This window comes from Papilio polytes, unplaced genomic scaffold (assembly GCF_000836215.1).
Source record: "Papilio polytes unplaced genomic scaffold, Ppol_1.0 DF824024.1, whole genome shotgun sequence".
Taxonomy (NCBI): Eukaryota; Metazoa; Arthropoda; class Insecta; order Lepidoptera; family Papilionidae; genus Papilio; species Papilio polytes.
The window spans coordinates 1,158,802-1,172,907 of record NW_013525180.1 but is presented as its reverse complement, the minus strand read 5'-3'; the positions used below and the strand labels follow the sequence as shown (position 1 = coordinate 1,172,907).

Genomic DNA, 14,106 nt, shown 5'->3' with positions numbered 1-14,106 from the left:
TTTCAAGGAATTATTTCGTTACTTTTTAGTGTACTTTTTTTTTGAGAATATTTTGTTTTTGGTGTATTTTGTTTTGTTTTTCGTGTATTTTTGAATACACCAGAAGTGGAAACTCCGTTACATAACAACCTGCTGGGTTTCCAATATTAAATTGTTATTGTTTTTCGGCCACTGTCCTCTTCCCCAGACATCATCGTTTTCCTCTTGTTTGTCCCGACCATTTAAGGAAAATTATGTAATTTGTCACATAGGGACAAACGAAAAATACAGGCTAATTACCCTCATCGAGTTTCCTGATGAAATTATACTCAAAATAAAGATTGGTTAAACAAACATAGCCCTGCCAGGCTAGGATTAGGCAACCCGGTTACAACATGTTTAAAAAAATGTCCTCTTTTCTGTCATGTAGGTTTTATCAGGAAATCTGATGAGGGTAGAAAAAACGCTTTGGATCTTAACCTATTATTAAAATCATAAATATATCTATACTATTATAATAAAGCGTAAACACACACTTATTTGTTGCCAAAGATGTCAGCAATTACAGCATATTTTTGAATAATTCTTTTTTTTAATAAAACGCCCTACACTTACGTCACGCTTTAGGCTACATGTTTTCACGCCATTAAACTTAGGGGGTAAATATTTTGAATAAAATCCCTAATGTGGGAAAGAAACCATAAGTTGCTGCCAACATGAAGGAAGCAAGGTTGCCACAGTTTGTCATCATGTCATGTAATTGTGACATTTGCAATTGATAATTTGACACATGTAATAAAATAAAATTTTCATAATTTTATGCGGATGAAGTCGAAGGGAACAGCTAGTCATAAGATATTTGACTAATTCTTTGTGGTAGAAAAATTAACAATACCACCGTTGGTGTTGCTGACCACAAAAAAAACTATGTACACATGATTCACTAACCGTTATGTATGTGTCATTTTTTACTTGCTTTTTAAATAAACACGTTTGATTTATCAAGTTTTTACCTGTGCTAACATAACAGCATATTATAACAGTTTCTGATATGAGGGCATGTCCATCATACACTGTCAAATGTATTCTACAATAACGGTTGGTTAACGTTTGAAGCCTGACGACTCAGAATTGTTAAATGGTGACTTAATGTAGTTTTAATTTTTGTAATGCTGATCTCGGTAAACAACACAAGCCATTGTAATTATTATATTACTAGTTTTATCCCGAGACAGCGTCCGCCTGGAATTAGAAAAAAACAAAAGTGAAGTTCCAGACTATCCTCTATGTATACCAAATTACAACGAAATCCGTTGAGCCGATTAGGCTACAAACTCTAACAAACATCCATACATCTAAATATCCGCATTAATACTAGGAGCATGGTTACAATATTTTTCAAACCAAACCTTCAACTCTTCACTTCTTCACGACCTGATCTCGTCTCCATTTTCTATCCATAATTTTGCCTACCATTCCTGAAGTGTTTAGGTGTTTACGACTTCCATACAAAGATAGAGCCCGCTTTAATATCTTTGCACGAATGGGTCGGCTCGCCCGGTGCAATACCTCGGCCACACAGAAAACAAGCGTGAAGTGGAAGCAATTCCGCGTTTTGTCTGATGAGTGTGGTGCCGGAGGCCTAATTTTAGTCCCTTTCCCTTTCCATCCTTTTCGTAAAAAGAAAGGATGAGAAGGAAAAGTGGATGTGACGGTGGAGGAGACGGATAGGAAGGGGAAATGTCATCTTTATGTGCGTCTCCTACTCCGTCAATTAAGGGTAGGCAACGCATCTGTAATTGAAGATGTATATGATTCAGGTGGCCGCTTGCTCGTTTGCCATCTCATATTAAAAAAAATTGTGATTATGACAATGAATATGATTCTATTACATTTTAAACATTACAACACTTTACTATATTTTGGATTTTCCCTTTATTGACATTGTGAGGCAACATCCCATATAACGTAACATAATTATCATCTAAAATATTACGCTATAGATGCATAAGGAAAATACCTTACAAAGTCTCATATATATAAAGACTCCAATAATTAAATCTCATTCGAGAATTCGCTTCGGCCGGTGTCACTTGGATACTTGTTACAAAAACGAGATATCAAAATGTATTTCAAACTTGCTTTGTGCGTGTTCTTACTGATTGGTGTGCAAATGTGCGTCGCTTACCCTGCAAGGCAAACGCCGACGACTGTCGCTAAAGATGTGACAAAGCCCAGGCCAGTTTTACCCGATGACGGAGAAGAAGGGCTAGGTAATAGATTCGGTATCAGATCTGGATCTTGCCCTACTGGATATATAAAGGTGGGATCAATGTGCTTCCCCGCCAACTAAAAGAAGACTGTTATTGTGCCAATAATATAAGTGTATACCAACTTTATATTTTATAAACTGTTCAGCTGTGATTTTAATAAACTTGATATTCTTGTCTTAATTTTGTTTTTATTGCATTAACGAAGCGCTATTTTCTTATTGGATTATTTACAAGTTTTATTGAGATCGAAGAGCATTAAAATTGATACATTTCAAGTGAAAAAATATTTTTGTTTGCACATTTTGGAAAATCCGAGAGAAGTACTACTCGTACTTCCAATGGAATAATAATATAAATTATTATATCATTGTCTCACATCTGCTAGATTGTTTAGTTTAGATGAAGAGTTCACAACTTTAATTATCTTTATTGTAACACTAGCTGTTGCTCGTGACTTCGTGTCCGTGAAAATAAAAAGTAATAAATTATATTCCTAATGTTGAAAGATTTTTTGTAATTGGCCCAGTAATTATTGAGCTATTTCAATACATACAAAAATACAAATCTTTCCGCTTTGTAACATTAGTATAGATATAGATAATTAGATTCTTATCGTTCGTGCAAATCGCAGCAACTCCTTGCCATATCTCTTTAACAGAATAAAAATAGATTTAGTGATTTGATACACTAAAAACAGGTTCCTTGTAGAGCAGGTTACCTTGAATCATTTGCATCTCAACTTTTAAACATAAACAAAATTTTAAAGGCCATATCGTGTTTTAATTTGGTATTCGGTTAAAGAAACATGTTGATTTAATTTGTTTTTTTTTCTTGTAAATTACAATAATATGAATACGAGAGTTTGGATCGATGGATGTTTGTAATAACAATGCAATCAAATTTGGCACTGATGTTGAACTTAAACTGTAATAACCCATAGGCAACTTGGTAAGTTTTTATTTTAAACTAGCTATCGCCTGCGAGTCCGTCCGCGTGGGATTCAAAAGAACAAAAGTAAGCCCATGTGTTCTTCCAGACTATCCTCTACATCAATGCCAAATTTCAGCGAGATCCGTTCAGCAGTTTAGGATACAAACTCTAAAAAACATTTAAGTATCCATCCATCTAAACTTTCGCATTTATAATATTAGGAAGAGTAAGATTTGCGCAAAATTGCGTGCATAAGCTAGTTTTAAAAGAACCTGTTTTCAAAAGCTGTCATCTAAAGTTGTGGAATAGACGTTTGCATACAGATTATTTTGTTCAAAAAGATATTTTTAGAAAACATTATTACTACATTATAAAGTAAACAGTAAGTATTATTAATAAGCAATAGTATGAAATAGTGTCCACAAACATACATAGTTATATTAAAAAAAACATATTGTATTATTTTCCTGTACTAAAAGCGCGTGCACACCTTTGACTAAACTATCGCACACTTTGATTCCTATATATCTATATCTATAATCTATAATCTATAATCTATAATCTATAATCTATAATCTGTCTATATCTATAATATTATAATAAAGCGTAAACACACACTTCTTTGTTGCCTAAGATGTCAGCAATTACAACTTATTTTTGAATTCTGTTTTTAATATAAAGCCCTACACTTACGTCACGCTTTATGCTATATATTTAAACGCCATTAAACTTAGGGGGTAAATATTTTGGATAAAAACCTTAATGTGGGAAAGATACCATAAGTTGCTGCCAACATCAAGGAAACAAGATTGCCAAGGTTTGTTCTGTCATGTCAATTTGACTATTGACAAATGTAAACAATAAAATAAAATTTTCACAATTTAGTGCGGATGAAGCGGCACGGGAAAAGTTAGCTTATATGGAAGATCACACGCTACCCGATAATTAGTTGTGCAACTAAACAGTTGAATTGGCTGCAAAACAATCGACTATCGCACAATAGTTGTGCGATAAATTAGTCAAAGATGTGCGCCCGCTCTTAGTTAAATATGCAGCCGCGCGGTCTGCTAATCGACGCTAACATATCGAAATGCAATACACTTCAAGGTTTAATTAACAATGCCACCTTTAGTCTGTTACATCGACTATTTAATATTAAAAAACTAGCTATTCCCATGCGGCTTCATCCGCATGAGATTGTTAAAATTTTACTTCATTATTTACATTTGTCAAATGATCAATTACAAATGTCAAAATGACATGACATGCCAAACCTTGACAGTCTTGCTTCCTTGATGTGGGCAGCAACTTATGGTCTCTTTCCCACATTAGTGTTTTTATCCAAAATAATTACTCCTTAAGTTTAATAGCGTGAAAATATATAGCCTAAAGCGTGACGTAAGTGTAGGGCTTTTTATTAAAAAAATAATTAATTAAAAATATGCTGTAATTGCTGACATCGTAGGCAACAAAGAAGTGTGTGTTTACGCTTTATTATAATAGTATAGACAATAGCGTGAAATGATTTATTTTACAATCAAAATCACAATTTTTCCACTATTTTTACATTTATTGCCGTATCGCGTTAGTAGTTAGTTAATATTAGTAATTATTGGTACAATGAATCTAATAATAGTGGTTTTTATTTTAGCGTAAGTGTTGTGTAATTTATTTTATTAATATTAAGTAACAAAAATTAAACAAAGTAACGCCAAATAAATAAACGTTTAAAAATTATTAAACAATGAAATATTGCTTTAAATAATATTTTTTAAAATCAAAACAATACAACACTTGTTAAATTAAAGATAAGAAATGTAACTAAATTCAGACTTAAGAAAATAACAATTAAAACATTTATGTGAAAATTAGAAAAAAAAATAGTTTAACATTAATTTATTATATTGTTCCATAAAGCTTCAAGTACATCGATAGCAGTGGAACAATTAAAAGCCATGAAAATCCCCTCATCCTTACACCGTATATCGAAGGAGGTGAAATCGAGAAAGCGAGAAGTTTATCAAAAAATGATCCAATATATAAGAACATTAAAAGCTATTCCGGCTTCATCAATGTAAACGAGACTGAAGATTGGAATCTATTTTTCTGGTATTTTCCAAACAAAAGACAGATATCGGATACGACGCCGTGGATAGTGTGGTTGCAAGGTGGTCCTGGGATGTCATCTCTCTATGGACTATTTAGAGAAATTGGTCCTTTAACGATCAATAACGGAAAAGGTAAGACTATGTGAGTCCATTTATATATGTCTGTCAAATAAAAAATAAAATTTCGACACTTACTGTGGCACTTACCGTAGAATTTCACTGCCCATAACTTTTACCTACATTAATATATCATACGGGCTTTATTCTTTAAATTCCTTTCAACTGTAATAAAAAAAAATATTATAGTAGACTTGTTCTTAGAGAATTATTTTATACTAGCTATCGCAAGGAATTTAAAAAAATGAATAGCCCATCTGTTCTTCCAGACTATCCTCTACATCTATAAGATTTCATGGAACTCCTTTCAGATATTTAGGCTACATACTCTAACAAACATTATCTATTCCAAACTTTCGCATTTATGGTTTAAAATAAGAATAAAATAGCAAAGTAAAGAATTGTACTTTCGTCCCTATTTTGTTTTACATATCCAAAATGTTATTTTTGTTTCGAAATGTATTGTAAAATGTTGATTCATAGTTATATTTACTAAGTATATTTGCAGTTGGAATGATGCCAGTAACTTGGGCTAGTGATTATTCACTGCTGTTTATTGATAACCCCGCTGGTTCCGGCTTTAGTTTCTCGAGACGAAAGCGATACCCTAGTAATCAGGATGAGGTAAGCTTTTTTACAAAATAAATATTGCCACACGGGCAACACCGCGTTATTACCGCTGGCCATGATTACGGTCATGTTAAAATTAATAAAAAAGAAATTGTGATAGAACGACAATTATCCGACAATAGATGCAGCATACTATTCCCTTAGAACAGCTTCTTGATTTACATGTAATATACTAGCTTTCGCCCGCGTCTCCGTCCGCGAGAAATTAAAAAAAAAAAACAAAAGTACCCTATGTGTTCTTCCAGAATATATCTCTCTACATCTGTACCAAATTTCATAAAAATCTGTTCAGCAGTTTAGGCTACAAACTATAACAAACATCCATCCATCTAAACTGTCGTATTTATAATATTAGTATGTTTTATTATCTATTAGATCGGAAGCAGTCTTCTAACATTCATGAAGCAGTTCATCCAAGTATTTCCAGAGTTAACAGAAGCACCTCTGTTCATTGCTGGCGAAGAATATGGCGGGAAATATGTACTCGGATTAGCACATTACATACATCACGATGAAATGTTCTCATCCACTATTAATTTAAAGGCAAGTGTTATTTTCCTTGTAAACAGGTTTAACAAACTTATTACCAGTCATTAGTATCCAAGGATACTTGATATCAAGCAACTTGTATGTTTACATCGAGTCATTTCAAATTCTCAAAGCGTACTTACTGTATAATCCTTGCACATAAAATTGGCTTATTTCTTATTGTTTACTTTAAGGTTTAATTATTGACAAAACTATATAAAACAGTAATTTCATCTTAAAACTAAATACACTGTCAATTTTTATGATTTATCATTTCAGAAAACATTGACAATCGAAGTCATTTGTTTATTTTGATTTTATAATATTCTAGCTGTTGCTCGTGTTTCATCCGCGTGCAATAAAAATAATTAAAAACATGCCCTATGTTACTCAATGATAACATAGCTTTTTAATTGTTCAGAAATTATAGAAGTCGATATTTAAATATGATATCTTTCCTCTTTATAATATTACAGATTAATTTAGAAAGTAGGGAATAATCACGATACCATCAGATGTTAAGGCGTTCAAAAGATACCCGCCTCTGTTGTTGATAAGACCAGGTGTCGTTGACTAATTTTATATTAATAGTAATCTTTTGTCTTCTAAGGGTTTGATAATCGGTGATGGATGGATCGATCCTCCCAATTTGCTGCAGTACTCAAAATGGGCTTTACAACTTGGTCTTGTCGATCACCAGCAAGCTGCAAAAATAAAAGAAGCGGAGGACATGGCCAGGATGTATTGGGAGGAGCAAAATATATACGACTACGCTGGAGTACGTAAACTATCTTATGAAAATTCAAAGCTTATAATTTGTATTATTTCTGCTTAACCATGCAATTCGTAGTTACATAGTCTTACGCGTAAATAAAAATGTAGTCAATGTGTCAAGAAGCGAGCCTACAATTTCCTCAAAGGCCGGCAACGCATCTGTAGTTCCTCTGGTGTTGCGGATGTCCATGGGCGTCGTTGACTACCTTTGTGTTCCCGCCGCTCGTTTGCCCCCTTCTCATATAAAAAAAAAAACTTTTGGGTTTTACAGAAAGCTAAAATGGCATACAACTTACTAAAAACATTCGCGCCATTCGATGATCTAAACTATTTAAAAGACGATACGGAGCACTGGGAACTAGAAATCAGCAAATATCTCAACCAAGATAAAGTAAAAAAAATATTACACGTAGGCGATATAGGATTCGATTTTATTAATTATGGCTCTCAGAGCAAATTATATGAAGAAATTTATTTATCAGTGATACCGTGGTTGGAAGAACTAGTAGAACACTATGGTGTACTATGTTACAGGTAAGACAGACGTTAAACTAAGTAACAAGTTACAACAATATTTTTACTAAGCCTAGAATTTATTCCTTCGCTATTCTTTGTTACACTGTTCTAATTAGATTAGACCAAAGTCGATGAGATCACTCAAGTAAACTGCAACAAATTGCAAACTTTTTTTTTAATTCAGTGGACAATTGGATATGCTTATGGCATATGCCTTATTAGAGAAGTCGTATAGAAACCTTGAATGGTCTGGGCGTGAAGGATATCTAAACGCTAGCAGGGAACCACTTTTCGGACACGACCACACTGTTAATGGGTAAGGTTTACAAAGGTAACTTTAAAGTCATTATGAATTTAATTAGTGAAATAAGTTTAATGGAATAATGTTATTTAATATTATATTCTCAGGTATATCAAGACTGCGGGCAATTTTATGGAAATAATGATTCGGGGTGCAGGACAACATGTTCCTGCAGACAATCCAATAGTAGCAAAACAGGCTATAGATATTTTTATAGAAAAATATGCCTAAAAATAGCACATCAAATGCATGCCAATTACTTCGGCATTTAAAAACTGATCTGAATAAGTTAAAGTTAAGCATTGTTTGGCTAGTCAAATTTTACAATATTTTAGTATTTAAACAATAATTTGACGCTTATCATTTCTACTATAGTTTGTTTAAATTAAAATGTCAAGTATTTATTAAATAATCGAAATATAAAATATTCGCACGACATTTTGTTTTAGTTTTCCACATTAAAATTGTTCCTGAACGTAAAACTACGTAATATGTCAAAGTCATTACTTTCAGACATTGACATTTGACAGATGTTTTGGCAAATGTCAAATACAGTCAAATTATGCCGAAAATATTAAAAAGCCATGATCTCATTAAACAACAATTCTCAATTCTGAACTACACCCTGTAACAAGACATTAATAGATGTAATTATTCAGTGATTTTTACAAATCGATTGCACAGAGATGCAGCAGTCACCTTTTGAGAACATATTTAATATAATAGGCGGTTTTTCGAAAGGAAATGAAAAGCCCATGAAACATGGGTTTTACAACGCTTTTGCCTTTTTTATTTTAACAATTTGTTGTGTGGCAGTTTATGTGTTATTTCTCATATTAGAACCTTTCTTCAAACCTTTATTATGGGCCTTACTAGTTGGATCGATCCTCCATCCTTACAAATATAAATTATCCAAGCAAATAAAGTTATGGTTCGAAGATTTAGAAAAATCCAACACTTCAGTTGTATTTGGTTTGATGGTAATACCAGCTAATGTTATTAACTTTGCCTCAGAAACTGTAGGAAATCAATTTAAGGAACATTACAAGGTAAGTGATTTTATATTGTTTTGTTAAAATAAAATATTCAATTACAAAAATTTACTGAACAGACTATACCTATTCAGTTATAATAGGATTCTGATATTTGAGGCTATGAATAAAGTTCTAAATATGTACTATTTCTCCTTTCAGACTATCATTGGACTGTTATCGGCTATATTTATATTTCCATGGCTGTACAACTCAATTCCTCGGAGCTTGTGCTGCATTTTCTGGCAAATCACAAACTTCATTGGAGTGTCAACAACATTGCTAATACATTTATGCACCTCCTATGTGGTAAGTGTACTTTAAACCACATTTATAAACAGTAAAGGTAAAATTATGTATTTAATGAACTATTTAAGTTGTCTACCCCCATAGACAAAGAAACATTGGATTAGTAATATCACTGATGGAATAGTCACAAACGTATGGAACTTATTATGATTAATTTGCTTGTTACATATTTATTATGATACATTTTAAAACATTTAATCAATTTTACTAGTGATATTTCTAATTGAAAGTCACTTAGTCTGTGGCATTACTTATTGTATGCCTTACCCTGGTTTTTTTCTCTTTTATGCAACATCCCCTTATTTGAAAACTATGTATTTGACTAGAAATATAAGTACTTTTCCTGTATTGGGGAAAATATAGAACCACTTTCTTTGCACACGAAAAGTGATATAAGGGGGGTTAAAGTACTTCATGGCAGGATGATTTATTTTCTTAGTAAGCCTGTGCAATTTTGTTGATAAAACATAATCCTCAATTTTGTTTGCAGACTTTAACATTTGCATTAGCATACATCATAAGTGTGTACACATTATGGTCACCAGAAAGATCTGGAATATTCCGAGCCACCTCATACCTTCTATGGCTGGTTATAACCAGTTATGTAGCAAGTTTGTGTGGCTCATACCAAGTGTACATGTTTGTTCTATTACAAATTATTGGTGTCACTGGTTTTGTGCTTGAAGTATTACATGTTCATAAGGAGTTATTACTGAAAGGTGAGAAAGTCTTAATTTGTTAAAAATAATTTATTTACCAATCATAGTAATATTACAGATGTTAAAGTTTAGATGGATGAATGTTTGTTAGAGTTTGTAGCCTTAACAGCATAACAGAATTTGATGAAATTTTGTATAGATGTAGAGGATAGTCGGGAAGAACACATAGGCTATTCTCTTTTGTTTTTTTCAATGCCACCCAGACGGAATCGCAGACGAAAGCTAGTATTGTATAAAGGAAAATTATTCCGATACATACAGAAATACAACTGTATTGGATTGGAATAATGTTATATAAAAATAAATATATCTAAAACTCTGTGATGGTTGACACCCATTGAACATTTTGCAAGGTTGACTAGTTAGATAAAAAATAACACAAATTGGTTAAATGATACCCATTTGAATTTATTCACAGACCCTGAAGCTTCTGTCCTTCAAGCATTACAAAAAGTAATTATGAATAGCCACAGCGATACAAAAGTAGACATAAAATCCGAAATAACAGAAAGTATTCCAGAGGAACCTAGCGATAAAGAATCAACACCAGATAAAGAAAGTCCCATCACTCCGGAATCAGGTCCTAAAAGAGGCAGCTGGACTGGAAATGACTCTACTCAGAGCTCTCCGAAACACGCTAAAATCTTATTTAAAACGAGAACTTTATCTGCTCTCCCGCTGCCAAATGTTAAAACAAAACCATCAATTGAAAATCGAATTTTAGCATCGTTTAAACAAAGATCTCTTGATGAAAACTATATGAGGAACAGTTTCAATAATGATGATGAATCCGCGATATATTTCAAGCTTCTATTCTTTGGCTGTTTCTGTATGTTGGTTTGGAAACATATCTGGTTGTTACCAGTGATGGTGTTTTTCTTAGGAATACATTTTATAAAATGGATGCTCAATTTCTTTGGTGTTTGGTTATTCTTTGAGAACTACTACAATAATATTATGGCTAGAATTAAGAACTGGTGGGGAGACAGGTGACTATCATTTTTTTTTTATTATCGTCGTTAATTGAATTAAAAAAGCTGGGATATTTGAAGGTTAAATTTATTTTATAGCTTATAGTTTTTCTTTTATTCTAAACACAGTAAGTGTTGGAATTTTTTTTTTATTTGAATATTTTTACAGGCAATCTGCATTACTACCTGCCCATGTCCGTGGAGTAGGCAAGATGCTGTCAATCTGCAACCGCAGTGTGACAGAGATGGCATATAGTTCTGTTGACACTGTATCTTCTTGCATTGTTATAGTTGGTCTTATATTCTTTGTCACTGTTGCCGTCGTTTTCGTATGCATACAGGTTAGTTTTTATGAATTGAATGATTCTTTTTCTCTCTCTCTCTCTGTCTCTCCATCAGTTACTCTCTACCTCATTCTCTTCACCTGTCCCCTCATTCTCTCAACCCTTCCCCCTCATTTTCTCCACCCCTCTCGTTCATTCTTTCCACCTCTCAGCTCCTCTCTCCCTCTCTCCGCTTCTCTTTCCATATTTGTTTTTTTTACTATGAATATTGAAAAAGGATAATAATCATACTAATATCATAAATGCGAAAGTTTGGATAGATGGATGGATGGATGGATGGATTGATGGATGGATGGATTGATGGATGGATGTTTGTTAGAGTGTGTAAGCTAAAGGGCTGAACAGATTTCTATGAAACTTGGTAGAGATTCTGAAAGAACACTTAGAGTACATACTTTTTTTTTTAATTCCACGCGGACGAAGTCGCGGGCGAAAGCTAGTTAAAAATATTAAAGTTATACTATAAAATATAATTTAAATATTTTCAGATATATTCAGAAGCGATAGTAGTAGTACAACTGAGTGGTAGTCTGTTGAACAGTACCTTTGTTCAACACAGCCCACTGCAGAAGTATTTGCCCGAAGGTTGGGATGAAAAACTGGATTCCCTCATTGATGACGCATATACATATGGAAGGGAAGGAATATCTACTGCAGTAAGTATTACGTTATTAACAAAATTTAGTAAAATAAAAAATTTGAGTATAGAAAAGATTATGTTAGATTACTCCTGGTATTATTTTAAGATCAAAATACCAAATTGTTAATTGGTTTTTGTAATTTTTATGATGGTTTTAGATTTTTAGTAGTTGTTGGTAGAGATAGCAATTTTAATTTTTCCCGACCTTTTGTATCTGCGCTTACGAATGGACGCTCATCTAGATTAGAAAATACGTAAGTCTATTTTATTTCTAGATATTCAATTTATAGTATTTATAGTGATTATTACTCACTAGCTAATAAGTAATTTTATAGTTGGAAAATTCTCTAGAAAATTTATGAGCGTACATTATATTTCTCTTATTACATTTTTAATCATATAAAAAGAGTTCATTTCCTTTTTTTTTAATACACTTTTTTTTGCAATATATTTCAGATTTTTCAACAATTAAACATTGCAGATAAGGTTGGAGTTTGTTGCAATATTAGAATTTTGCTCAAAAAGTAAAGTAGAACCTCGATTTTGGACACTTACTTGTTTAAAGCTACCCGGGTACAATTGCAATATGGTTTTTCTCTACTCATATTTTGTAGTTTTGTCAGATCGAGAATATTTATTTCTTTCCAAATACTTACCCGTAGCTAAACTGTACATTCAGCTAAAACTTATGAATTTAAAAAAAAATCTGTTCAAACATTTCCTAACATCACTATAAACATTAGCTACTCGTTAATAACAATATGTTTTCTAATTTACACAAAACTATACTTCTATACTAACGTTATAAAGATGAAAGATTTGTTTTTTAGATTTTTGTATGTATTTGATTCATGTAAAAACTACTGGGCTGATTTCAAAAATTCATTCACCATTAGAAAGGTAATTTATCTGCGAGTAACCTAGGCTATGTTTTTTATTATATTTTTAATTTCACTCGGGCAAAGTCGCAAACAACAGCTAGCAATAGATAAATGGTTATACCGTAATGGCCGCCATGTTTGTAATTTGACGTTTTTGCGTTTATGTAACTTCGTATTCAGACCTATGTATGATTTATCTTGGCGACCACCAGGTGAGGAGTATCCTGAAGGAAGGTGAGCCGGAGAAGGTAGGTCGTGTGGAGACGCAGATCCTGGAGCTATGGGACCGCGTGTACCAGAGCTGGGTGTCGCTGCACTTCGCCGGGAATGGCGGTAACGTCGGCCCACAAGTCGACGGCTCCGCTGTTCAAGACTCCTGGGACAGCTTTATTACTAACGTCTCGCATGCACCAGGTCAGTGTACACTCGAGAAATCCGCAATTTTCCACTTCAGGAAGAATTGTCTTGTTCATTGCAACACCACCTCTTTCTAATAACTAGTTAGATAGCGAGTGGTGCAAACAAAGGGGGTAGTAATAAAGATAAACTAGCCGTATATCACTAACCGACTGTTTTTATACAGATTTATTAGCTGCGTTGTATTGGTTTTTGTTTCGCTTCTCGTGTGTCCTTCCAGACTTAGCCCAATAATGTTAAATTTCATCGAGATCTGTTCAGTCGTTTGTCCATCCATCGTAAAGTTTCGCATTTATAATGTTAGTACGATTAGTAGGCAACCAATTTGTACTGGGCCAATGTGCCAAAACCCTACTCTGCCTAACTTAAGGAAGGGTCTCGTAAACTGAGGCGGTTGACTTATATAGGGTTTAAAGACTTCACTTTCAAATTCGTCGCAGATATTAATTTTGCACGATTTTCTAAAATATACTGCGAAAACATAGATTTAAATATATTAAATGAGCTTAAGTTTTTAACAGAAGACGGTAATTCGTTTTATAGTTGTGCTCCTTCGAAATTAATATTTTTTACACCATATTAACGATTAAACAGTCAGTAATCTGTGGCAGGGTTGTTCGATTACTCGGGCATAGTGT

General features: G+C 33.2%; 2 protein-coding genes and 1 long non-coding RNA gene across 6 annotated transcripts in view; 2 read left to right on the top strand and 1 right to left on the bottom strand.

Moving 5' to 3' along the window:
• The window catches only part of LOC106100990, an 8,853-nt gene extending 2,053 nt beyond the window's left edge, over positions 1-6,800 (bottom strand). The window contains exons 1-4 of one of the 2 annotated variants that reach the window (XR_001225477.1): positions 6,709-6,800; positions 6,433-6,566; positions 5,486-5,572; positions 5,328-5,398 (exon numbers count right to left, since the gene is read on the bottom strand). This is a non-coding gene — a long non-coding RNA (uncharacterized LOC106100990). Of the gene's footprint in view, positions 1-5,327; positions 5,399-5,485; positions 5,573-6,432; positions 6,567-6,708 lie in introns of those variants that run through there. The other variant, XR_001225478.1, reaches the window with a different exon arrangement.
• On the top strand, positions 5,339-8,465 carry LOC106100989 (vitellogenic carboxypeptidase-like). Of its 3 annotated transcripts, none has more exons than XM_013280052.1 (7): positions 5,339-5,422; positions 5,916-6,031; positions 6,413-6,580; positions 7,176-7,343; positions 7,611-7,873; positions 8,040-8,171; positions 8,264-8,465. In XM_013280052.1, exons 1-7 carry the CDS (start codon positions 5,362-5,364, stop codon positions 8,385-8,387), a joined length of 1,032 nt encoding a protein of 343 aa, XP_013135506.1. In that variant the 5' UTR covers positions 5,339-5,361; the 3' UTR covers positions 8,388-8,465. The 3 variants fall into 3 exon arrangements, with proteins under 3 accessions (XP_013135506.1, XP_013135508.1, XP_013135507.1); XM_013280054.1 differs by having other exon boundaries at positions 8,040-8,186; positions 8,264-8,331; XM_013280053.1 differs by having other exon boundaries at positions 5,357-5,432.
• A 240-nt stretch (positions 8,466-8,705) lies between these two features.
• LOC106100924 overlaps positions 8,706-14,106 on the top strand; it is a 13,183-nt gene continuing 7,782 nt past the window's right edge. Inside the window, exons 1-8 of the mRNA XM_013279989.1 lie at positions 8,706-9,205; positions 9,350-9,496; positions 9,987-10,215; positions 10,634-11,204; positions 11,356-11,527; positions 12,019-12,186; positions 13,264-13,465; positions 14,080-14,104. Of these exons, the coding sequence (XP_013135443.1) occupies positions 8,843-9,205; positions 9,350-9,496; positions 9,987-10,215; positions 10,634-11,204; positions 11,356-11,527; positions 12,019-12,186; positions 13,264-13,465; positions 14,080-14,104 (1,877 nt within the window). The 5' untranslated portion in view covers positions 8,706-8,842. The remainder of the gene's footprint in view (positions 9,206-9,349; positions 9,497-9,986; positions 10,216-10,633; positions 11,205-11,355; positions 11,528-12,018; positions 12,187-13,263; positions 13,466-14,079; positions 14,105-14,106) is intronic.

Bases quoted from the DNA above. Each gene is read 5' to 3' on its own strand.
- LOC106100989 (XM_013280052.1), top strand. From the start codon at position 5,362: ATGTCATCTCTCTATGGACTATTTAGAGAAATTGGTCCTTTAACGATC. The intron at 5,423-5,915 runs GTAAGACTATGT...GTATATTTGCAG, and splicing joins AACGATCAATAACGGAAAAG to TTGGAATGATGCCAGTAACT. The intron at 7,344-7,610 runs GTACGTAAACTA...TGGGTTTTACAG, and splicing joins ATATATACGACTACGCTGGA to AAAGCTAAAATGGCATACAA.